The sequence below is a fragment of the Eumetopias jubatus genome, unplaced genomic scaffold, assembly GCF_037043125.1.
Source record: "Eumetopias jubatus isolate StellerSeaLion01/CBP00866 unplaced genomic scaffold, mEumJub1_p1.0 scaffold_8, whole genome shotgun sequence".
Taxonomy (NCBI): Eukaryota; Metazoa; Chordata; class Mammalia; order Carnivora; family Otariidae; genus Eumetopias; species Eumetopias jubatus.
The window spans coordinates 107,601,575-107,629,035 of record NW_028274814.1 but is presented as its reverse complement, the minus strand read 5'-3'; the positions used below and the strand labels follow the sequence as shown (position 1 = coordinate 107,629,035).

The 27,461-nt window shown below is 33.5% G+C and overlaps 1 protein-coding gene across 2 annotated transcripts; it reads left to right on the top strand.

Annotated features, from left to right (window-relative positions):
- Positions 1–10,154: 10,154 nt before the first annotated feature.
- LOC148163795 (transcription factor BTF3-like) lies at positions 10,155–18,053 on the top strand. 2 transcript variants are annotated; one of them, XM_088025655.1, is made up of 2 exons: positions 10,155–10,163; positions 17,568–18,053. In XM_088025655.1, the coding sequence occupies exon 2, from the start codon at positions 17,568–17,570 to the stop codon at positions 18,051–18,053; it is 486 nt and encodes a 161-aa protein (XP_087881781.1). In that variant the 5' UTR covers positions 10,155–10,163. The 2 variants fall into 2 exon arrangements, with proteins under 2 accessions (XP_087881781.1, XP_087881780.1); XM_088025654.1 differs by lacking the exon at positions 10,155–10,163 and having other exon boundaries at positions 17,568–17,949; positions 18,007–18,053.
- Positions 18,054–27,461: the final 9,408 nt, after the last annotated feature.

Genomic DNA, 27,461 nt, shown 5'->3' with positions numbered 1-27,461 from the left:
CCTCATCATTTCCCCCCTGAACAATTTCGACCCTTAGATCTTTAAGGTTGTTGAAGGTGGAAGGTTACATCTTCTATAACTTCTTCCTGCTAAGTAGGGGCGTAGAGATGTCCCTACCTATGGGTCAATACTGGTCATTTGGGGAACATACAGGGGAGTTACAAGAGGGGAGATAGCTGAATCCAACGTGGTCAACATATATGAACCTCCTCGAGTAGAAGGGATCATCTGTTGTTGTGAAGTCACTGTAGGGATGGAGTCTCAGCACCAAGAGGAGAGATATTGAAAAAGACAATGCATTAAGATTAGCATGGCTATAAGAATGAGAAGTCCAATAAAGAGATCCTTAATAGTTTACTATAATTCTCCTCCAGTCCAGGAGTTTAAAGCAATCACTAAAGGAAAGAGAGATCAATTAAAGTCCCAGTTTGAGTATTAATGTCAGTTAGAAACCCATTAGTATTTTGTGATAATCTGGACTGCATACACAGCATTCTGTTTTTATGCTAATACAAGTTTCACCTCGTATAGCCGTTAAAACATCTAATGCCATTCTATTAAGTAAAACCACTTCACACATTTGTGTTACTTTAGTATTTAAGTCTATTTTGAGTATAATTTAGGGCTCTGACCACGTATGTATTAAGAGCTTCCATGTGCCAAACAGTATCCTCCAGTCTCAAAGAGGGAACAAAGATAGATGCTAGGTGGTTATACTAATGAGACACAGAATATGTTCACCATTGTTTTAAATTTGGAAGTTTAGCTGGGTTGGCAACAGTTTTAATAATGCGTCTGAGCATTCAGGCAAAACCCAAAGTACAGCAGCCTATCCAGCCTGGGGGAAGCTATGGACAAGTTAGAGTCACATAGCCATTAGGTCGCAATGGCTATCCTCTTTCTATTTTTAAAAACCTTTCTGATTACATTGGGCCCACCCAGACAATCCAGGATAATCTTCCCATCTGAAGATCAGCTGACTAACAATCTTAATTTCATCAACAAACTTACTCCCTTTTTGGCCCTGCAATTACCATATTTACTGGTTCTGAAGATTAGCACATAGTCATTGCTGGGGTCATTATTCCATCCATCATAGAACCTTTCCCATCAACCTCATGTTAAACTCTAATATTGGCTACAGTGATGGTGAAGGAAGGGATGAGGATGTTGATTAAGTTATTCACAAATTTTGGCTCTTATTGGGTAAGCCAATGATGTTCTAGGCAATAGAGATTCCAAAAAATGAAAATACACCCTGCTCTTGAGAGTTTGTGCTGTAGCCAAAGAAACGGTAATACAAACAATTGATTATAAAATAATTCACTAATTCAAGTATGCATTTTAATTGTGAATCAGAAGAGGTGTGAAGATGTTTTTAGAAAACCAAACAAAAATGAAATCTTAATTAAAGCAAACTTTGTAAAAAGCCTTACATTTAGAGAATGGCTTTGAAGTGAATTATATAACCATATTGTTTTGTCAGTTTACTAACAAGTTAATACCATTTGTTACTGAAGTTGCCCTTGATTTTCTTCACAGATCTTTCAAAGAGCATAGATTCACTTGATTATCATTTGGAGCTGTATCTGAAAAAATTATGATCTGACCACTCTCTTTACAGTTGGAATTTAAATAGAGCATGAAAGAATTATCTGCAATAATAGAAGTCTACTCACTAACCTCCCCATATAAAATAATACTGAGACATATATATGATAGAAGTAAAAGATGTTTAACTTATTTAGGGGGATAAAGAAGTTAATATAGTTAATATCTAAACGAGCATATTCTTCAACTTTCTCTGCCTACACCTACCTGAAGGTGCTTGGCAAGTGGGGTCTTAACAAGAGTAAAAGGGCAAAGCAGCCATCAGTAATTGTGAAGTGACACTCAGGTAGGGTCTGGATCATTGAGTACTGAAAGCCTTCACAGTATAAGAGTAACAGACAGTACATATTTCTGGAGGGAATTTACAAGTTCATATAAGAGAAGAAACAGAAAATCTAATGCTTATCTTTATAAGAAAAGAGGAGGAATTCTTAAGTAAAGTATATCTAATTACTAATTCTTATAGAGGTCAGGATGTCTTCTGATGAAGACAATTACCAAACCACAATTCACACTGGCTTCACAATATTATAAAAATATATGAATACACCGTATAGCTGGAGAGTTTAGAGACAAGGGGACATCTGTATTGGTTGATTCAACAATGTCATCATGTTTCTAATTATTCCTTTTGTACTGCCCCCTTCTCAGCCATCTACAGTGTCAAGAGTAGAATGTAGGGAGAGGGGCTATATACTATTTTTTTTCATGAGTAGCAGATAATAGAGTATAAATTTGCTCTACAAGGAACAAATGCCCTTGGTTTAATTCTGATTGACCTTGCCTTTATTGATTCCAGAGAAATGCAGAACACTGATAAGCCTTTTTTGTAATTGCATCCTTGAACAGAACTCTGTGTCAGGATTGATGGGATTACCTAGATTGGCTCAGATCATTGAACCTTATCCATGGAGCATGGTGTCAGTCCTGTTAAGGCCCATGAAACTTGCAGAGAACTCATCCACCAAATCAGAGTACCAAAAGCAAAAATAGAGCTAAAGCTGCTCAGAAATCAACTAGCAAATACTATCTACATTTTAAACCTTAAATATAATTTTTAACTGTATCCAGAAAGTAAAAATGTATAGTCTGTACCCTTATTGTAAAATGAGAAAATTAAACAGATCTAGGCCAGTGTGAAATATACTTGGTGACATTCATAGATAAAATGTACACATAAAAGTGAATGACATTGAGGGACTGAACTAAATACACTATGAGATGAAAACTAACTACAGGTGTTGAACACTTCTGGAGAATTCTACTCACATATTAGGAAACATCAATCTAAGACGCCTTTGCAAATAGAATAGCAATAGAGGAAAAACAGTATCACTTCATATAGATTTGTCAAAATCCTAAATTAAGTAATCTATGCTTAAAATTGAAAGGGTTATTGAGGTTATATTTCAGAAGAAGGCATATTCTCTCACTGCTTTAAAAGGTAATTATTAAAAATAATTGAATTCTGGTTTTAATTTTATTTAATGCATTTTATGTGATTATATATATTCTCAGTGCATATTTCAAGTTGAGATATATGAACTTCCATACTAACTGGACTATAATAGTATAAAAAGTAGAAAAGAAGATTTAGTTTCCCTAAGAATATTAATTTGAAGAAGCTTAAGATTGCAATTGGTAGCATAAACTAATATCAATATAGAAAAGTGAAAAATTAATAGAGATTTTTAAATGATTCCTGAAACTGAATTTCCTGAGATTCAATTTTCTATAATCTGATGCTATTGCTAAAGCTCAGTTCTACTGTCATCCAGATGGCAGTTGTCCCAAACATACACACATGTGAACACACACACACACACACACACACACACACACATACATATTTCTCTTTCTGTCTTCAAACTTTATCCTATTCAATTTTTCTGTTCAACTCTTGTCTGTTGTCTCTATAATAATGCTATATATCCCTGGGGCTTTGGAGCATGCTTCTGATAAAAGAATGGCAGATAGACAAAACTAACATGTCAAAAAGCCATCATTAGATCCAACATGAATACTTAATTTATTGGAAATATTCAGCATTTTCAAAAATTAATTCTGATAAAAGACCAAAAACTAAAAGGACTCTGTCAGCATTGTATTACAGTTCTTAGTCCTTGAATTACTGAAAATGTAAAATTTAGTATACAGAAATAGTATATTTCTTATCATTGAATTGCTTTAAAATGATATAAATAACAGACCTATCTCAAATTTCTACAAATTCAAATTTCCTCTCCCTCTCCCTCATTTTCCCTCTATCTCTGTCCCTCTTAGACATTATTCTGTCAGTCAATTAGGTTTTTCAATTCATTTATTCCAAAAATATTTAGGGAACATTCACTATGTTCCAAGACTATTCCATATTCTTGAGATAATAAAAATGACAATGGGCTTGATTCATGCTGAACATCTAGTTTCAAAAACAAGTAACTAAAATAAAATGTAATGGAACAAACCCAGAGTGCTATGGAAATAAATAGTAAAGGCCCCTGATGTAGTCTATAAGTGAGAAGATGTTTTTCACATAAGATGTAATCATTAAGATTAAAGAAAAGTTATTATTTGACTTCATGAAGTAAACAAACAAATAACTCTGAAGTGAGATTGCAGAGGATATAAATTTTGTGCAAGTTACTTATTTTATATCTCCACCTTTGTAATGAAGAGAGTGACATTACCAACTCCACAGAATTCTTGTAGGGACTAAATATGCTAATGAATGCATAGCACAAAGAAGTATGCTTGACATAGTAAGTGTCTAATAAACTTTAACCAGTATATTAATGTTATTATTAGTGTATTTAGCTACATATCCCTTTTAAGCTAGATGGACAAAGATCTAGGGAAACACATCTACACTACAATCCAAATTCTATGAGAGTGAACAAAGACAGGAAATTCTTTCATTCCATATATAGGAAAATTGTCCATGGTGGAAGAATTTACAGATAAAGAAGTACATTTCCAGAAGGAGAACAGAAGTGAATACTTTGCTTAGAGAGGTAATGGATAGGAAATTCTGATGTGATGTTCAATACATACTTCCTTCCAAATCTTCCCCCCAGGGCATTAGTCTGACAACCTTTCCCTAAATTTCAGCTTCACTCAGAATCTAGCATATAGACACAAGTGACTTGGGCCAAATCCCAACCATATTCTGGGACTCCCTATTGCTGTATTCTGTCTTTTTTCTCCCTTGAACTGATTCTCACCTCCTACCAACTAGGACATATGTTTCCTGATAGAAGGGGTTTTATGAGCTGTTTTAATGCTGTATCTAGTGTATCTGAAACAGTACCTGGCATATAGTACTTGTTCAATAAATATTTTTGAGTGAACTAAATATTACAGAATAGAACAAGGACATAGCAGGAGCTCAGTCATTAAAGTCCTCATCTATTTCCCACTATAGCATCTAAGACAGGACAATTAGGATTATTATATTTGGACATTGCAAGATATACCCAGATGAACCACTGAACCACTGAATTATTATTGATTATATTTTTATGTTTGTTAATTTACTTCATATATAAAAAAGAAATGAAGTAATTAAAAATAATTATAAGTCAAATGGTACAGCACATTTGAAAATATGTGTCAGAAAGTCATTATGGTTTATATTGCAGTGAAAATTCACAGAGCAGGAACACTCAGCATTTACCCATGATTTATATATATATTGATCTATTATGTCTAACTAGATGTTTATGGACCATGTAGGTAAACACACCTTTTCTGTTTAATTTTAATTTTTTAATTTTTTTTTTAAGAAAAGGAAAGGGAGAGGAGGGGGAGGGGCAAAGGGAGAGGGAGAGAGAGAATCTTAAGCAGGCTCCACACACAGCATGGAGCACAACACAGGGCTCCATCTCATAACCTTGAGATCAAGACCTGAGCCAAGAGCAAGAGTCAGATGCTTAACCAAATGAGCCACCCAGGTGCCCCTAAACACACCTGTTTTTATTTTTTTTATTTTATTTATTTATTTATTTATTTTAAGATTTTATTTATTTATTTGACAGAGAGAAAGACAGCGAGAGAGGGAACACAAGCAGGGGGAGCGGGAGAGGGAGAAGCAGGCTTCCCGCAGAGCAGGGAGCCCGATGCGGGGCTCGATCCCAGGACCCTGAGATCATGACCTGAGCCGAAGGCAGATGCTTAACGACTGAGCCACCCAGGTGGCCCCACACCTGTTTTTAAATATGAGAAAATTGTATGTATCTTCCTTCAAACACCTTGGCATGAATTATATGTTTTGGATAGTTTTACTTCCTTTACCGTAATTCATAACCTAAAGCCATATGGATAGACTATGAAATATGACTCAAATAAGAAAATATGAATATTTTACGGCCTTTTATTTTCTATGCGGTATTAAGATGTTATATTTGGCATAATTCTGTGTCCGACAATTCTGGTTATATGTTTCATGTTTTATTGATACTAAATTAATGTAGATATCAAGCTAGGATCCAAATCCTTTTAGGCAATAAGAATACTGCCAAGGGAAACTGAAGGTAACATTTTTCTTTTTGCTATAAAATCAAGGTTGTCCTAATAATGACATAGCAGTATCTTGTAGAGTAATTGAATATTGCTGTTTTTTCTCTTTTTCACCAATTCACAAACATATAAAAAGGCATATATGATATCTACAAGGAATATAGTAGGTATTCAATAAGTATTTTTGAAGGAAAAAACACAAGAAAAAGGAAGAAAAGGAAGGAAAAGAAGGAAGGAGGGAAGGGAAGAAAGAGGGGAAGAAGGAAGGAAGGAAGGCAGGCAAAAAGGAAGAAAAGAAGGGAGGAAGGAAGAAGGAAAGGGGGAAGGAAAAAGGGAAGAAAAGAAGGAAGAAAAGTGTGGAGGAAGAAAGAAAGGAAATCTGTGGAATGTGAAACTAGGTGCCAGTGCCATCAATTCTATCCCTAAATTGAGACCCTTGGTCTCCAAGCATCTACTTTATATTATTATACATACCATATCCCATATGGAACACATACCATACATCATCAGATCATAGGGACCTAACATTATACCATAATGAATCATTTTTACTGATTGAAAAACATATCTTCTGTTATAATTATTATGTTGTCTGATTAATCTTAAATATACCAATCTGAAATAAAGATATTTTTCACAAATCTCAGAGAAGCAACATATGATTTTACTACCAAAGAAATAGGCAAACACAATGCATTTGTTTTTAATAGTTTACTCCATTTTATTACTTACCGAACATTTTTTTGTTTTACCATCTATGAATGAAACTAAAGTGCAACAATTTCTCGAGCAGAATTTCATTGTAAATACTTTGTTTTTCCATAAAATTATTTACTATTACTTTAAGTGCTCCAATATTTACTTTTTACATAAGACATAAAAAAGCTCTTTAGTTTATAGTTTTTCCATTCCCCCAAAACCACTGTGTTACTAAAAACTTTCAGTTTCTTTTACCTAACAAAATACAATACCATAAGGTAAGCCTTTGGAATATTTCCAATTGAACATGTAACATTTAATGTTTATTGCTTTTTTAATATGTTTGTCAGAAGTGTCTGGGTGACTCGTCGGTTAAGCGTGTGACTCTTGATTTTGGCTCAGGTCATAATCTCAGGGTCGTGAGATTGAACCCTGTGTTGGGCTCTGTGCTGAGTGTGGAGCCTGCTTAAATTTCTCTCTCTCCCTCTCACTCTGTCCTCCCCCCTCCCTCTCAAAAAAATGTTTGTCAAATAACAGGGAATATCTCTACTGAAATAAATTTTCTTAGCATTTTCGATACTATAATATAACCTATTTTTCCACTTTGTTTAGGGATGAGAAAATCATCATAGGAGGAAATCTGTGTATTCATGGTACCATGACAAATCATTTATAACAAATTTTACTCTTCACTATAAAATGAAGAAATTTTGCCTCTGGGTCTGTACTAGCAACCTGACAATTTTGCCATCCGGGACTCCTATTATTCAAACTAGTAATTAGAACAAAACCTATCAAAATCATGCTTGATTGTCAGCTATCATCAAGTAGGTATTTAGATAGTGTGTAGTCTGAAAAAAATCTGGTATGTGATAGAGGATGCCAGGTGGAGAGAAAATCCTGTGATTCAGGAAATAGTCTCTGGATAGTATCTCTTTAGAATTGAAAGAAACTTCATAAAACATTTGCTCAAACACAACACTTGAACGGAGCCTAAATCAAAAAAATTTTTTTTTAAAGATTTTATTTATTTATTTGACAGAGACACAGCAAGAGAGGGAACCTAAGCAGGGGGAGTGGGAGAAGGAGAAGCAGGCTTCCCACGGAGCAGAGAGCTTGATGCAGAGCTCAATCCCAGGACCCTGGGATCATGACCCAAGCCCAAGGCAGATGCTTAATGATTGAGCCATGGAGGCGCCCCCTAAATCAAATTTAAAATTACCCAATTGTGTAATTGTTTATTTCCTTTTGCCAGATTATAATCTTCTTAATGGATAAAACAATGTTTCTTTCTTTCTATAGTAGCTACTATATAATCGGTTCTAAATGAAGTTAGGTAATAGATTTACACAGTATAATTTTTTTATTTATGTTATGTTAATCACCATACATTACATCATTAGTTTTTGATGTACTGTTCCATGATTCATTGTTTGTACACAACACCCAGTGCTCCACGCAGAACGTGCCCTCTTTAATACCCATCACCAGGCTAACCCATCCCCATCCCCCCCCACTCCCCTCCCCTCTAGAACCCTCAGTTTGTTTCTCAGTCATGGTTCGTCTCCCCCTCTAACTTCCCCCCTTCATTTTTCCCTTCCTACTATCTTCTTTTTTTTTTTTAACATATAATGTATTATTTGTTTCAGAGGTACAGGTCTGTGATTCATCAGTCTTACACAATTCACAGCGCTCACCATAGCACATACCCTCCCCAATGTCTATCACCCAGCCACCCCGTCCCTCCCACCCTACACAGTATAATTTAATATGAATCTATATTTAAGGTTATATTCATATTTCTAAAAATATCCAAGAAATGACTTAGTATGTCTTTCTGCCACACAATTTCAAAGGGTCTCAAAATCAGTCAAGCCCAAGGAAACTACGATAAAAACTCATTGGTAACGTGGGTATGATAACACCATAAGACTAAAATTCCATTTCATTTCGAATTCTTCTCATTTTTTTTCTTTCTTATATGATATACTCAAAATTTTTAAAAGATTTTACTTATTTATTCGAGAGAGAGAGAGCAGCGGGGAGGAGCAAAGGGAGAAGGACAAGCGGACTCCGTACTGAGCGCAGAGCCTGATGCAGGACTTAATCTCAGGACCCTGAGATCCGGACCTGAGCAGAAATCAAGTCAGATGCTTAACCGACTGAGCCTCCCAGGCAACCCTCAAGATTTTTTAATGTGTAGGGAACAAACCTTCCTTATGAGTAGTTCTCAGGTATCCTTGAAGCATTAACTGAAATTAATCTTGAAAAAGTTACCTCATTTGGTGGAAATTTTAAAGTGAAAATCTCAAATCATTGCTTAAAAAAGCAAAGAATTACCATTCTCAATGACAGTTTTACATTTTCTACTTCAAATTTTATAATAATGCAACACGAACTGTGTGAAGAATTCCAATTTGTAGAACTGTGTGGTTCATTTCAGTTACTCACTCACCCAGTCAGAAGACCTTTTTTCTTTTCCCTACCTTTTAGCAGTCAGGCAAGTTACCCTGGTGTCATTCTCTAGTGTCTACATCATCTTGATTACTATTATGTACCTTATCCTGAGTCACTCTTTACTTTATCAGTTCCCCATTGATAATCCTGCCTGATAGCTATTAAAACTAAAGGGCATAGCCTCTACCCTCAAGACACTTAGAGAAGCTGTATGTCCTTACATGCTAACGGCCAAAGCATTTGGGGGTCAATGGAATCTAAGGCTCTCTGGGTGCTGCTTACCAGTTTTTCCATCTTAGAAAACTTAGATCTGAGATTTTCAAATATTCATTTTTTGCTACTGTATGTCTCACATAGCTTATATATATATGTATGTATATGTATATATATATATATATATATATATAATTGTCTTCTTGGGGACCTTCTAGAAATTAGTCCTTTACTACCCCAAAGAACATGAAAGAATAATTTAAGATATGAATAGGTAAAATGTGGCACATGTTTTGGGATGACACAACAGGTTACCATACCTACAATATGCCATGGGAGGGAAATGAGTACAGATAGAAGTATAGATGGGACTGAAGGGTTAAATTTAAGTGGATGTATAAAGCATTTAATTCCATGTCACAGATTTGTAATTTACCTGGGATCACTAGAAACTTAGTTAATGGTGTTGATGTCTTATTTTTATTTCTCTCTTCTTATTTATTATGCTTTAGAAAGATGACAAAATAGATCTTTAGTAATACAAAAACAGTAGTAAATGAAAACTAATAGACAACACCCACTAATCCACATGAAAACTGATAAGGACCTAAACCAGAGAATTAACCATAATGATGGAAAAGTGAAAATAGGAAGGTAGAAAGAGTCAGGTTAATATCTTAACATCTGACTAGGTAACACCAACTCAGCTCTCAGTGAACACGAAAAGAAAACTGTAACAGGAATTTTACTAAGTAAAACTTATCTTCCTACCTATTTCAAATGGATTTAAGCTAGAGAACATTTAGCATAGATTGTTTGCTTTGAAAATGAAATAGAAACTCAAGATTTCCATACTGATACTACCTAAAAGAGACCAGAGGCCCTCACATCTCCCTTTCGTACCATGATTAGCCAGTAGGAAACAGTAACAGTTCTTTTTCTCAGTTCCAAACAGTTTTTATATTCTGCTCTAAACAGTTGAGTTTGTGGCTCTGTTAACCACATTTTTTCCTTTACAACCAATTCCTTAAGTTTTTCTAAGCGGGAATGTAGAGGGGGACTGTAATATGAGACAAAAGACTCCTTCCTGTTTACTTGTTATCCTTAATGGCATCGTCCAAGGATGCCTTCCCATGCCAGCTACACAGCTGGCTCCTACAGTCAAGTTTTCTCCATTCTCTTTGTGCCCAGCTGGGCAGCCTCTCTCCTCTGAAATCTGAGATCCAGCTCTGAGGGTCTCAATCTTTCTCCTCTGAGTTTCTGGAGCACCATCATCAGCCACCTTCCCCAGATTCTTGGTATCAGAACCATAAAGGCCCTACCTATCCCAAGCTTCCAAATGATTCTAGCAACCACAAACTCTCTCCCTTGTTCCCCCATTTCTAAAGATGGTAGTTGCTTGCTGAAGTTACTACATCTATATTACTTCAGTGTTCCCTTTAGATATTTTTCGTCTTCAGATATGTATATAACCAACCTTATATTAAAATCTGTTGATCCTTATGTATGCATCACAATATAAAAGTCACCAATCTCACCTAAATCTTGAATCTTAGGGGACCCCCTCATCTTTATCTTCTCAAAGAGATGAGCCCCAGCCACTCACTTAAATTGATTCCAGATATTTTATTCTTCAAAGAATTAATTTCTAACTAAACTGTTTCTCCACATTTTGTATTCTTTGGATTTGAATCTTCAATTGCTAAGATGGCTGTCATTTAGGAACAATTTTTTTTTGTCCTACTCTTTATTAGTCAGAGGACCAGGAGAAAATATACATATATACTCAAATGGTTCAACAAACGAGATTTTAATGACAAAACTGCTAGAAGATAATGAGAAAAACTAGATGAACTTGGTTTTGGCAATGACTTTTCAGATACAACACCAAAGGCATGCTTCATGAAAGAAAGAATTGATAAATTGAACTTCATTGTAATTAAAAATCTCTGCTCTATAAGACATTACTAAGAGAACAAAAAGTCAAGCCACAGATTGGGAACAAATTATTTATAAAAAAACATATCTGACAAAGGACTTGTAATCAAAATATAGAAAGAACTCCAAAGACTCAACAATAAGAACAAAAACGGCAATTACATATGGGCCAAACATTTGAACAGACACCTCACTAATGCAGGTAGCAGATCAAATAAGCATATGAAGCAAGGCTTATCGTAACATATCCTTAGTGAATTGCAAATCAAAATGAGATATTACTATATACCTAATAGAATGACTAAAATTCAAAACACTGACAACATCAATTTTCATTTACTGTTGGTAGGAATGCAAAATGGCACAGGCACTTTGGAAGGCAGTTTGGCAGTTTCTTACAAAGCTAAATATAATATTAGCACACAGCTCAACAATCACACTCATAGGTACCTACCCAAATGAGATGAAAACTCATGTCCACAAAAACAAACAAACAAAAAAAACAAAAAACAAAAAAAAACCCTTCACATGAATATTAGATCAGTTTTATTAATAATTGCCCCAAATATTGGAAAGAATGAAAAAAGTGTGATATATCAATACACTGGATAATTATTCTGTGATAAAAAGTAAATGAGCTATCAAGCCCCCAAAATAGAAGATTCTTAATGCATATTGCTAAGTAAAAGAAGGCAACCTAAAAAGGCTCATACTGTATGATTTCATGTATGACATTCTGGAAAAGGCACAGTTAAATAATCAATGGTTGACAGTGTTTCAGGGGAGGAAGGAAAGGATAAATAGGTAGAGCACAGGGCATTTTTAGGGCAGTGAAATTATTCTGTATGATTCTGTAAATGTGGATACATAAAATTATGTATTTGTCCAAAGCCATAGAATTGTAAAACACAAAGAATAAACTACTGTAAACTATGAAATTTAATTAATAATTACGTATCAATATTGGTTCATCAATTGTAACTACACTAATACAAGAAGTTAGTAATAGGAAAAACTATGTGTTGGTGAAGAGGCAGAACTGGGAACTCTTGAAGTTGTATGTGCAATTTTTCAGAAAACTTAAAACTTCTCTAAAACATAAGGCCTGTTAAGAAATAGACTTACAAATGAATCTTCTATGACTTATTGAATACTGAATGAACTAAACTGAATTAAATGACTTTGTATTAATTTTCTTAATTTGCAAACCACTTAGGATAATTGGAGACATTCATGTTTCACAAACCTTAGGGTTGGATTTGCTAATCTACATGATCTGGTATTCATCAGATTTTAGTTAATGGGAAATGGTTTACATTAAATTGGTTGTTTCTGGTTTTAGTCACTTTTACAACAAGTACTAATGAAGTATCAGTATAAACTATAATAACACAGACGAGTACATTTTAATAAATGCTTTACGTATTTCAAAATCACAAATTTATTAATTTGGAGGAATTTCAAATGCCTGTAAGAGATATATACACAACTTAAGATATATTGATATAATAAAACATGTAAAACAGACAAATACTATACTGTAGACCTGAAAGTTGGAGACAAGAATCATAGATTATGAGTCAAATACTCAACTATTAAGTAGTTATTTGTACTTTGTTAACATCCAATCTCTAGGTCTCATTTCCTGATTTGCAAAATGAGAATATTTGTATATATGATCTTTATTTCTTTATTTTTAATTTTATTATGTTATGTCAGTCTTTAATTGTCTTTATGAATTTAAATTGTGTGTGTGTTCATAATATAGTATTACTGATTTGAGACAGACATGTTATAATCACCCTTCATCAAATGACAGTTGTTTCCTGCTCTTCAAGGTGCCTAATTAGCCAAAAGAAGATTACTAAGTGACATAATATTTTATGTATTTATTTATTTTATGTGTCTCTTTTGGGAGTTTATTATGTAATTAGTGTTTGAGATTTTTGGCATAAGGGGTTTCTCAGTTTCATATTCAGTATGTTTATGGTGATTTTAAGTAGTAAGAGACAAGTTAGTTTACATTTTACTAGCTATGGAAATAACATTATAAGCACTCTGAAGTAAGTGCTAACACTTGTCCTTGACAAGTTCTCTACTGATAAAACACATAGTAGTATCTTGCCTCTGTTCTTCAAGAACATAAAATGCTTCCCTTGAGTTTTCAATGAAAATCAAAACATCTTCTATGTTTTGGTGCCAAAAGCACATGTAATTGGCTCCTTGACAGATTTTAGATTTCAATTTCTTCAAAAATCAACATTTGACTATACCATATAGATTTTGATATTATGCAGCTTTTGCAGCTCAGGACATCTGGGCTACTGGATGGGTTATTCACCTTTCTCACCACTGTTATTACTCTTTTATCCTATGCAGTGTATGTAAGCTCCTCCCTTTGGTAAGATATTTAAATCATTTCTGATATATCCACACTTTAGTATCTGGGTTTCTCACTTGGTCTCATCCCTCCCTTTTGTATTCCTCCTATGACTTCTTTTCAATCTATTTGAGCCAATACAGCCCAAGTTATAGGACTTCACCTTCATGGTACCTAACTGTAACCACTCTCTTGACATCACCACCAAATACTTCACCCTGTTCTCTTCCCACCACTCCTACTACACTCTACCCTATCCTTTAATTCACTCTGCAATTGCTTTCCCTGGTTCTAGGAATCTGGGTTACTGAACTTGCTGGAAAGGACACAAAAGGGCATTGATAATTCTTTAGAACATATGGTCTCTAAATTCACATGATTTATTTAACTCAGCAATCTGTTTACTTGTCCTTAAGCATCCCCTGTCTATAGTCCATTCTTTTTCTTGTACTGGTTTTCATATTTAATACTCCAGCTCCCAGATGTCAGTGCAAAACTATCTTTACACACAAAGACAAAAATATTCACATGAACTAGAGTCAAAAGAAAATGTCTTCATGAAAAGATATTTAACATCACTCATCAGCAGAGAAATGCAAATCAAAACTACAATGAAATAGCACCTCACACCTGTTAGAATGGCTAAAATTAACCATACAAGAAATAACAGATGTTGGCAAGGATGTGGAGAAAGGGGAACTCTTTTCCACTGTTGATGGGAATGCAAAATGGTGCAGCCACTCGGGAAAACACTATGGAGTTTCCTCAGAAAGTTAAAAGTAGAACTAGAACTGGGTATTAAAGGGGGCACGTATTGAATGGAGCACTGGGTGTTATATGCAAACAATGAATCATGGAACACTACATCAAAAACTAATGATGTAATGTATGGTGATTAACATAACATAATAAAATAAAATAAAAAATAGAACTGCTCTATGATCTAGCAATTGCACTACTAGGTATCTACCCAAAGGATACAAAAATACTGCAAAGGAGCACATTTGCCCCAAAGTTTATATCAGCATTATCAACAATAGCCAAATTATAGAGAAAGCCCAAATGTTCATCGACTGATGAATGGGTAAGTAAGTGGTGGTGTGTATACACATACACATACACAATATATATATACTACACACACACACACACACACACACACACACACACAATGGAATGTTATTCAGCCATCAAAAAGAATAAAATCTTGCCATTTGCAAGGACATGGATAGAGCTAGAGAGTATAATGCTAAGGGAAATAAATAAGTCAGAGAAAGATAAATATGAGATACCAGTTGCATATGGAATTCAAGAAACGTAACAGATGAACATAGGGGGACAAAAAAGATAGAGGCAAACATAAAAAAGACTCTTAACTATAGAGAACAAACTGAGGGTTGCTGGAGGGGAGGAGTGTGGGGGATGGGTTAAAAGGGTGATAGGTATTAAGGAGGCCATTTGTTGTGATGAGCACTGGGTGTTGTATTTAAGTGATGAATCAATAAATTCTACTTCTGAAACTAATATTACACTCTTTGTTAACTAACTGGAATTTAAATAAAAATGTGAAACTAAAAAAGTAAAAATCAATAAAAATAAAAAATAATAAAATGTTTTCAAGCAAAAAAAAAAAAGAAAGAAAATGTCTTGAGTATGGACATAACACTAAGGAATCCTTCCACAATAACTGACTGAGAATCAATTCATCTTTACTTAATTGCATAACTGCTTTAATGTCAGGGATGTGAAAATCATTGTTTCAAAAATGAAAAAAGATCCCATTTATAGATAATTCTATTATGTTAAAATATTCCTTCTAATGAAAATAAAATTAATATAATATTTGTGTAATTGTATTCTGACTTTAAATTGATTTGCTTTAATTGTTTTTCTTTCTTTTTTTTAATTTTTTATTGTTATGTTAATCACCATATATTACATCATTAGTTTTTGATGCAGTGGCTTTAATTGTTTTTCAACTTTTGAGGATTAACAACTTACTTTACTTCTACAATTTTACTGTGCTTCCAAAACTTTTTCAACTTTTTTGGGTGGTTGATTGGTTTTGTTTGTTTCTTTTCTAGGTGCTTTGAGATCATGATTTTTCTAGGGTTAACAGTAAGAGGCTACAGGAGAGAAAGTCAACAAACAAAAAAACCAATCTTACTTAAATTTAAATGCATTCAAATCTGGACTTTGTATTAATTTGAAAAGAAATGCTAATTCAGATATTCATAAGAATAGAATTATATTCCAGTTTATTAAAGAGATATGTCTGTTACTGGAATTTACTACTAATAAAATCTTCCTTTTCACGAAAATACTATTTATACATTAAAACTACATCCCCAAAACAAAACATAAATTGAATTCTTGGAGAATATAAAACAATCTATATTAATTGATAAGACAGTGTATCCTCACTTAAGCTGTAACTGCCCTTTGCTTGTGTAAGCAAAATTTAAAAGTAGCCTGACCATTATAAAATGTTTTTCAATTAAAAGTCGTCTGCAGTATGTAACAAACTGTCCAGATATGCACAAGATTACTTCAGGTGGTAAAGGTGACCTCAGAAAGGAGCTCTGTGATATGATTAAATATATGTTGCTCAAGGTCAAAATGAATATACTGTTACATAAGAGAAACGAAGGTAAAATATAAAAGTAGACTGGAGCACTTGCAGAGAAATAATAATTCAAGCTTTTACTCCTAAAAGCGATAGAACTTGGATTGGTGGGAGAAAAAAGGTACTGCATATCGTGAAAAGTGGAATAATGTGGTCTGAGAAATAGTTGTGATGCATCTCAAGGACACGGAGAAGATTGCTCCAGTTAAAGGCCTGGTGGTTCTAATTCAGAAAAAAAAGATGATTATAAAATTGTATAATTACCAACATTTGTGTAGTGCCTTTGGTTTCAAAGTGCTTTTGCCTACATTTATCACAGCTGATTCTCAAAATGACCTTGTTCAATAAGTATTGAACCCTGCTCGAATTTATACAAAAACTATATAAGAGAGATTAAGAGTCTTGGGGCACCTGGGTGGCTCAGTTACTTAAACATCTGACTCTTGATTTCAGCCCAAGTCATGATCTCAGGGTCGTGAGATTGAGCCCCCACATCGGCCTCCATGCTGGGTGTGGAGCCTGCGAAAGATTCTCTTTCCCTCTCCTTCTGCCCCTCCCCACCCCCACATGTGCACATGCACTCTCTCTCTAATAAAGAAAAATAAAAATAAAGAATCTTATTGGTAAATCCATGGTGCTGTGTATGTAACACACTAATATAACTAAACCTTTCAAGTAAATTTGAGGAGTTGGAAGTTTTTTTTGGAAAATACAGCACTAAGATAAATAGGCTCTTGTAACGAATTCACAAAAATTACAATTGGTTAACTAAATTATTGCAATTTCGAGAGCATTTTTTCCACCCAAAATCAATCCTAATATTAACATATAACCCTACTTCTTAGAGATATGACATATAATTTCTTCCATTAAAAATAATAATCCTAAAACTTCTTAAACAAATGTTCTACATTTAAAGTAACTTATGACAGGTTCCTTTTTCTCTTTTATGGTTTTCCACAGAAGTAAGCTTTGTGATTTTAAATTTATATTTATCTGTTAGAAGAAAGGAATTTGAGCTGCCATCTTGCGTCCCCGCGTGTGTGCACCTAATCTCAGCTGGTCTGCCCGAGACCCCCTGAGCGCCAACCCTATTCCCCCGCGCGGTCCCATTTCCGCTCCAACAAGATGAAAGAAACTCTCATGAACCAGGAGAAACTCGCCAAACTGCAAGCACAAGCGCGCATTGGTGGGAAAGGAACTGCTTGCGGAAAGAAGGTGGTTCATAGAACGGCTACAGCAGATGATAAAAAACTTCAGTTCTCCTTAAAGAAGTTAGGGGTAAACAATAACTCTGGTATTGAAGAAGTGAATATGTTCACAAACCAAGGAACAGTGATCTATTTTAACAACCCCAAAGTTCAGGCATCACTGGCAGCGAACACTTTCACCATTACAGGCCATCCTGAGACAAAGCATCTGACAGAAATGCTACCCAGTATCTTAAACCAACTTGGTGCAGACAGTCTGACTAGTTTAAGAAGACTGGCTGAAGCTCTGCCCAAACAATCTGTGGATGGAAAAGCACCACTTGCTACCGGAGAGGATGATGATGATGAAGTTCTAGATCTTGTGGAGAATTTTGATGAAGCTTCCAAGAATGAAGCAAACTAAATTGAGTCAACTTCTGAAGAACATAAAACTTGAAGAAGTTACTGGGAGCTGCTATTTTATATTATGACTGCTTTTTAAAATTTTGTTCATGGATCTGATAAAATCTAGATCTCTAATATTTTTAAGCCCAAGCCCCTTGGACACTGCAGCTCTTTTCAGTTTTTGCTTATACACAATTCATTCCTTGCAGCTAATTAAGCTGAAGAAGCCTGGGAATAAAGTTTGAAACAAGGTTAATAAAAAAAAAAAAAGAAGAAGAAGAAGAAAGGAATTTAGTCATAATAATATAGAAATTCTTTTCTCAAAAAATTTGGTCAAAGAAGTCATGTTATAACAAGCAGTACTATAAATAGCATAAAGGATCTTTGGAAGTTAGGACTACCAAAATCTTTGATTTTTAAACTGAATCTGAACTTAGTTATAGAGGGTTTGAAAAATGTCATATCTTTAATATTCTTATATATCTACACACAAAAATATTTATGCAATGCCTTATTGAGTGCTATATAATTTTGAAAGTAATATATGGAAAGTCAGCCAAAGTAGAAAGAACTTGGTATCATGAAGGTCAAAATGGTGTCTGCGAAAATGACTTTTTGAATATAAAAGAATACTTGTCTATTTTAGTAATAAAAACCATTGCTAGACATTTCTGGACTTGTTCACTACTGAGATGTAGAAAGAGTGAATAACTTATTTCAAGTTCTAAACAATTCAAGTTCTCTCTTGGTGAGATTTGTTATTTTTCTAGGTTGAATGGTAGTTACAAGCCAAGAACTCTACAGATAGTTCCTTAAAAATTGTGTAAGTATTTAAGACCATTCTTTGGTGTTTTTCTTTCTCTGTATTCAGCATAATTCATAATATAAAAAGCTTCTATCATTCTAGGAACTAAGCTATTCCTTTAGGGAATATGGATATAGTTGGATGTCTAACCATAATAGTATATCCCAACAATTTTTTATGAATAATATACTAAATAATATCTTACTAACCTGAAAGTATATTCTTTTATTTTGAAAATTGAAAAAAATTTACATCCATATTCATTTTCATTAAATAAATGCAAAATTTATATGACTTCCATCATTTAAAAAAAAAAAAAGCATGTGTTAACTTCTCACTTCTCATTTTGCTACACCTGGAGATCCAAATGGAGAACTTTCACCATAGAGACAACTATAAAACCTCAGCATGTTAGAAAATAACCTGAAGTAACCAGATATGAACAGAAGCATACCAACTCTGGAAAATACCAACAGAAGCACACCAAGCTTAGAGAAGAGAGACAATATGAAGTTAGTTCCCCATTTCTGTGGCTTTTCACCTGAAACTAACTGCATCTAAGCACTGGTGGAAAAGCTACAGTGTTTCTGGTTGAGGGAACCAGAAAACTGTTGGTAGAAGACTATCACCAACATGAGTGGGGGAATCCCAGAAAGAAAAGAACCAGAGAATGGATACCCAAATATCCACTGACATTTCTTAACTGACCTCAGAGCCATGGAACCAACTCAGAGTAGCTCACCTAAAGGGATAAGATCTGAATTGACCCTGAAACTGTCATTTGTGAAACAAGAATTTGCAGTTGAAGCACAGGCAAAGAAATCTGGTGTGCAAAGGAAACACTAACCATCAGAGATATAACCCAAAAGCTATACAATTTAACAATCACAATTGTAATGCCCAGGATACAATCCCAAACCACCTGATGTATGAACAACCAACAATATAGAATGTATTCCTAAGAGAAAAGAAAATAAAAAAGTCTGAACTTGAGACAAGCCACATACTCAAACTAACAGATAAATATTTTAAGCAGTTATTATTCCTATCCTCAATGATGTAAAAACAAAATATGTTCACTAGATAAATGAAAAATAGGAAGTCTCTGGAGAAAGAAAAATGATTTAAAAAATTCTGGATGGAAGTGTAAAATACAATATCTGAAAGAAAAAAATAATCACTGAGTAGACTTGACAACCAATGAAAAATAATGACTAAGTGAACTACAAAACAGAGCAATAGAAATTAACAAGGCAAGTAATAGAGAGAAAAGATACTGGAAGGAAAAAAAGAACCTCATCAAATTTTTACATAGTATAAAATAGACCAACATATATGTAATTGAAATACCAGGAAAATTGAGAGAGATCAAAGCAGAAAAAAAAATTCAAAGAAATAGCAAAATTGTTCTAAATTTGAAAAAAGATATAAACATACAAATACATGATGTTCCGCAAATAACAAGCCAAACAAACACTAGAGAAGAGTTTCCAAGACCATAGTCAAACACCTGAAAATCAAAGATTCAAAGAAACTCTTGAAATCAGCTAACAGATAATGACATATTCAGTGGAACAATGATTTGATCAATGGCTGGCTTCTTATCAGAATGATGGAGGCCTAGAGAGAGTGAAGCAGTATCTTTAAGTGATAAAAATTAAGATATCATCACAGTATTCTTTATCTAACAAAAATAAAGGTATTTTCAAATAAAAGTAAACTATGAGAATTCGTATCCCTCGTACCAGCACTATAAAAATGTTTAAAGAAGTTCATCAGGATCTATGAAAATAATGCTAGATGGAAATCAGATCCACAGGAAAAAATGAAGAACATAAAAAGTAAAAACCCCAACAAATGAAAAATAGTATCTCTTCTTCGAGTTTTTTCTTAATTTAGTTTATAAGTCACATACTCATTTAAAATTAAAAAAAAAAAAAACCAGCAAGTATTAGAAAGGATATGTATATGTTCCTATATATCTTTTTGGTTAAGATTCTTTAGATATTTTGTCCTTTGTTTTTTTGTTTTTTATTTTGTTATTTGTTTTATTGTTGAATTTCAAGAGTTCATTATATATTCTAGATATAAATACTATGTCAGATAGGTGATTTGCAAGTCTTTTTTCTCTCAGTCTGTGACTTGTATTTTCATATTAACAACAATTTATTTCACAAATCAAGATTTTTGATTTGTCTATTTATTTGCTTTTTTTTTTTGCCTGTTTGTTTTTGCTATGTGACAAAAAATCACATATGCTTGAAAACTAAAAGCGTAGACATGTAACTTGTTTATTAATCAAACTCAGTACATCCTAATAATTCTTACTATTATTATTACTATTAAATAATCCATTAAGATGGTGGTATTTATTGAATTTTGTTTTCATATTTACTCATTTTCTTCATGTAGGAAAGAATGTTCCTATATACAATTTGTTAGCTATATGACTGGTCATATAGCCCCAAGACATAGTTTTCTTCTATAAAATGTGCATAATATTAATCTTAATTTTTTGTGGTTCTTAAAGGCAATTGAGAAAGTGAAAGTTATTTCTAATTATAAAGCATTATAAATGAAAGGTATTATTATAACTGCTGTGATTACATCATCATGTGGGAGATTTATAGCTAAGGAAAATGGTGAGATGTTATTGTCCCTACATTTAACTCTTCAGACTGACTAATCAGGTGAAAAGCTATACTCCTAAAAATGGCATAATTTTCCTGGTTAGAAACTTAATATTTGATCCACGTTTCTCCTCACAACCACTTATTGCTTTATGATTTCAGAATATATTTTTGAAGCAGTGTAAATTCTTCACATGGAATAAATACTTAGGCTTGGGGAAAGAATGGGAAAAAGAAAAATCACAATCTGCTACACTAGTTTGAGTAGGTATTAGAGAATTGAAACAGAAAGTCATTAAAGGTGTCAGTTTTCATTTCAGCCATACATAATTTCATAATACAATAGTAAATGAGATTTAAAATATATTATTTTTTATTAAATTATGGCCTTAAAACTCCTCTGAATAATACTAAGGAAAGATAATTTAAGAATTCGAAACTAAAAATTTACTTAGAAAGGCAGAACTCATTCCAGCTAACCTCTGAATGATCAGAACTTGTGGCTTGACAAATTGTCCCAAAGCCAGCCAGAGTTTAAGAGAGCCAACCTCACAACTTGCCAATGGATTCTGCTGTTTAAAAAAATATATACAGGGTTTCCAAAAGCTAAATAGAAGTCTATTCATAATAACTATTCTTATATCACCATTTTAGTCTTGATGACTCACAGGTGTAGGAACCTTATTTTGGATCTTGAACCTCCTGATTCCATGCTTGGAAAAGGGGCTGCTGTTCAAAATATTTGAGCTGATGATGCTCAAAACATGTAAGAAGAAACTTAAGACTCAGTGGTAGGACAAGATCAGTAAGAACACTCAGAGAATTTCAATATTAATGAAAGAAATATTTAATTTTTAAAAGCATTTCCATAACAAATTATTAGAGCTATCATACCTAAAATTACAGCAAGAGAATTGCATAGGCAGCCAGTGTTTTGTAAATCTACTAAATGGCAATGTTATATTCACTCTTTTTTATGTGAAATCTTCTTTTAGAGACCCAATTTAAAAAGCATTTGCAAGATAAAAAGATGTATATGCAATAACAACACCAAGTAAATTTAGTTACATTACGCCACAAAATGTCAACACTGGAAAAAGTTATGAAAGTGGTGGGAAGTAGTTGAGGAACATTTAAGTTTAACAGAAAAGATTCATATTTATGCCTGTCTTTGTTGTCTTTTGAACAGCAAAATAAAATTGAAATCTAAAAAAAAAATCTTAGATTCCTTTTGGATAACTCATAATTATTTCAAAATCTTCTTGGTCCTATTCTCATTCCCCAGCCACTGTGATAGCAATAGTTTTATAAAGACTCTGACTAGCTTCATGTTGACATAATTGGATATTACCTCACCCTAAGCAAGCTATATACCCCTGCTTCCTGCTCTGGAGTTTCCCTGAAACTGTAACGGGGACATACATGAGAATTTGCCCAATATTCACTTATGTTCAAATCAGAAATAGGCAGTAATCAAAACCCATGGAGCCACCTTTGGCCAATGAGGAATGAGAACAGATTGATGAATATATCCTTGTTTTGGTCTCTCAGATGGACATCTCTGAGATGAATTCCATAAAGCCTCCTACAAGATCCTCAGGAGATAAAACACCAGCTGTTTATAGTATTGGTCAAATCCATATAAGATCCTTGTGTTGGCTTTTCAACCTTTCTCATTTCACTGACCATGTCCAGCACTTTTGTTTGGAGATCTTATTTTCTGAAGATTTTCTTTGAGGGAAATTTAGGCAAAGATGGGTACTATTCCTATTCTTTGTGCCTTAGGGGTATGGGGTGGGGAAACTGATCATCATCAACAACTGATCAAGTTGCTCACCAGCAAGCATAAAAAAGAACCAAATTCCTAATTACAATACAGTAATTCAGTTTATTTTACAATACAAATCTTGTACTATAAAATGACAGACCTAGATATGGTAGAAATTGTTAAAGTACTACATTGATTGCTTATGATCCTAAAACTTCTCTGTAAAAAGAGATTTATGTTTAAAAAATGTTATATACAAAGTTAGCAATTTCTTTTAAATGAGATTTATACTATGTCTTCTCTAAAAGAGACTTATATCAAATTGTTTTAAAAAGGCAATTCTTTAGGGCACTGAATGATTCAGTTTTCAAAATGTTCATTTTTAGCAGCTGTTTTCAAAAACATGTCTATTGTATGAAGTAAAGAATTCCTTGTCTGCCTTATAATGGCATCATTAGTCCACAGTAAAATTTCTTGTTATGTCACGTTAATCCTTCATTTAGATAGCTATAGGTATATTTTGACAAATTTACATTATTGTAAAATATCATGTATTTTTCTCTGTAAAATGTACCTACTTTGAGTAAATAGAATAAAAATTATAAATTAAGAAACTAGATACTAGGAATTTGAATAGTTAAAGGGAGATATTCTACATCTTCATGTTACTATAGAATTATTTCAGGTCTTGGCCTCACTATTGCAATTATTTTTTTAAGTTTAAATTACCATGGGGACACAATTACTACTTTTTATTGATTAAAAGACTGTCGGTCTACCATAAAATGATAGCCAGTAAAATTTTCTGTGGTGCAATTGTGTCTATTTAAGCGCTGGCTCGATATATTCGAAGGAAAACAGGAAGAACAAAACTTCTTCTATATCATTCATTCTCACATATTCTCCCTCTCTCTCCTCAGCATATGAAAACTGAAGACACTGGAAAACCACAGGGGAAAATGTATTCACCAATGGAGGATTTTCTCTCTATAAATAACATTTCAGTGGTGGTCAAAGGAAAGCTTAGGAGAAAAGGAAAAAGATATAACAACATGTGCATATTGCTTGGAAAGAAATATACAAAGTAACAGATTCTGTCAAATCAATTTATATTTCAAATCAAAAACTTAAGGAAAACCTCAGTCTGAACCTCAATCAGCACACAGTACTATTACAAAATATTCATCATATCATGGTAGCCATGGTCTCAGAGGAAAGATAAATAATTTTCCCATGTGTTTAGGTTACTTACGAAAGAACTGCAGAACTATCTTCTTTGTCAACATGCATTGTTGCCAAAAACAACACAATAATAGCAGATGTGCTTTGGTATAATATGAGTATTCTTTTACTGGAATAGACAGTGTCCTTTTTAGCTTATAGGACATATCCTGTCTGAATATTAATTGCTAAAATTTTATATGTATCTTTGGAGTCATTTGTAATAAAATTATCTATTTTTTATAACTTGGGGTATTTTTTTTGTTATTTCAATTCTTGTGTATATTGTGGTGGAATCTCCAAAGGAATTTATTTGTGTAAATTCAAAGATTAAAAAAGAAAAAAGAAGACAAAGAGAGAAGGAAGGGAAGGAGGGAGGGAGGAAGGAAAGAAGAAAAGAAGATCTTAAAAGCAAAGTAAATAAGCCCAATTCCCTTATATTTAATTATTCATGAGACACTATGATGTGTCAAGCAGATAAGAAAGGCCAGCACAAGAAGACCTTGAAAGTACTGTCTTGTCAATTGCACTGATGTTGAAAAAAATAATCCATAGACATACAATGTGGAGGGGAAAAGGTCAGCAGTTACAAGGATGAAGATTGATTCAAGTATTTCTCCTCCAGAACTTTGAAAAATTAATTATTTTCTATGGAACTTATTTTTAGCTTGTTCTGTTGAGAATCATTTTATGTCAGTCTTTTTTTTCCCCACAATTTTTAGTAGCTAGTAAGGATAACTAATATTTTATATATTTTTCTCTGATTTTTGTTATATTTATGCATGTTTTACATTTGTTCTAATGTATGCTCCTTAATAAGCTTAATCTAACCATATTTGACAGAAACATGGATATAAAAGTGAATATAAATTTCTATTTTGTAAAATATGGCAGATTAAATACCATAGGTGACATTCACATTAAGCAGCTAAAAATTCCACATAAGATGTGGAAATTTCATTTTAAATGCAGTGCCATGCTATCAAGAATACAGGAGGACAGTGAAGCCAAACTTAAAGTGAAAAAGGGGATCTTTGAAATAAGCAAATTCAGAATTCAGAAGTTGGCTTTCCATTTAGAGGGTTTCTGCTAAACCTTGATCATTTTAAATTTGGATTTGAAAAATATGTGGGGGGCACAGGGGCTAGGAGGAGCTAAGGTAAACAACAAGAGAGCTAAGGCTTCCCTAGGGTTAAATGACTAATAGAAGACCCTAATATAACAACTGGATCACAAAGGCCAAGAAATAGTTCTATTAATAGGTAAAGAAAACAATGAGGTCTGACAATCTCAAATGAATCTTGGCTTTCTGAAAGGGAATATAAATCTATCTTAAAAGAATTGTAATCACTGTACAGATCTCATTTAGCCATAAAAACCAACTACACCAAATCTGGTTGTACCACTAAATCTCTAGAAAGTATTTCACTTTAAATTGTTCTTAAGATCAGAGGGGGAGATGAACCATGAGAGACGATGGACTCTGAAAAACAGAGAGTTCTAGAGGGTAGGGGGGTGGGGGGATGGGTTAGCCTGGTGATGGGTATTAAAGAGGGCACGTTCTGCATGGAGCACTGGGTGTTATACGCAAACAATGAATCATGGAACACTACATCAAAAACTAATGATGTAATGTATGGTGATTAACATAACATGATAATAATTAAAAAAAGACTGTAGTAACCCATATGCCCGTCAAAGGTAAAAGAAAATCTTCTCTGAAGTTATCAAAGATTCTCACAGTTAAAACACAATGGAAATAAAGCAAATCACAACGTATAAACAGAACCATGCTACTATAACCAAGAGATACCAGACAGCAAAATAGACTTGTAGGTACATTAGAATTATCAAATACAGATTACTAAATAAACATATTTGCTCTTTTTAAAAATAAGAGTGGCTTTAGAAAAAAGCAAGGATAGGGCGCCTGGGTGGCTCAGTTGGTTAAGCGACTGCCTTTGGCTCAGGTCATGATCCTGGAGTCCCGGGATCGAGTCCCGCATCGGGCTCCCTGCTCAGCAGGGAGTCTGCTTCTCCCTCTGACCCTCTTCCTTCTCATGCTTTCTATCTCTCATTCTCTCTCTCAAATAAATAAATAAAATCTTTAAAAAAAAAAAAAGAAAAAAGCAAGGATAGGTAACTATGAACATATTCAAGCAGTTATGGAAAAGATCATATAAAAGTCATATAAAAATATATATACCCATACACACATTCATGATTTTAAATTAGAGAAGGACACAAACCAATAGAAATTATACTAATAAGTTCTACACTTCTAATATTAAGAACATCTATTCATTAAGGATATCATAAAGAGAGTGAAAAGATAAGCCACAGACTGGGGAAAAGATCGTTGCCGCAAATATCTAACAAAGATATGTAAAAAGAATATGATTTATATATATATATATATGGACATGTATATATATCTGAATACATACACATGAATATGACATATATGTACTATATCTTGTACATGCATAAGAATATATATATATGTGTATATATATATATTCCACACATTTTTAGAACAAAGACAAACAACCCAAAGGGAAATGTATAAGCTCTCCCAGTGGTACTTGAGAACTATAAATGCCAAAAATTATGTGAAAATTGTTTAATTTATAATCAGAAGTAGGAAAAAAATACATTTCCATTTAAACCTAATAGATTAGTGAAAGTTAAAAAAGAAAAAAAGCCTAAATATATAAATAGTTGGTAAGCATGCGGAAGAGAGAAGTGCAGTTGAAAAATAATTTGACAATATCTTATTTTAAGCAATTTTTTTTTCAGACATATAACCTGGAGAAGAAGGGTCTTAATTTGTATACCAGGAGCATATATGAGAATTTTTATGGTTAACACTGTAGCAGCAAAGAATAAGAGGAATTATCAAAAGGAAAAAGCACACACACATGCACACACTATGGTTTATTCAAGAAGTAGAATGGAGTAGAATAAATTTACTTTAGCTAATTCACCAACATGAATCTCATC

Excerpts from the sequence above, each read along its gene's own strand:
- LOC148163795 (XM_088025655.1), top strand. The coding sequence starts at position 17,568 with ATGAAAGAAACTCTCATGAACCAGGAGAAACTCGCCAAACTGCAAGCA.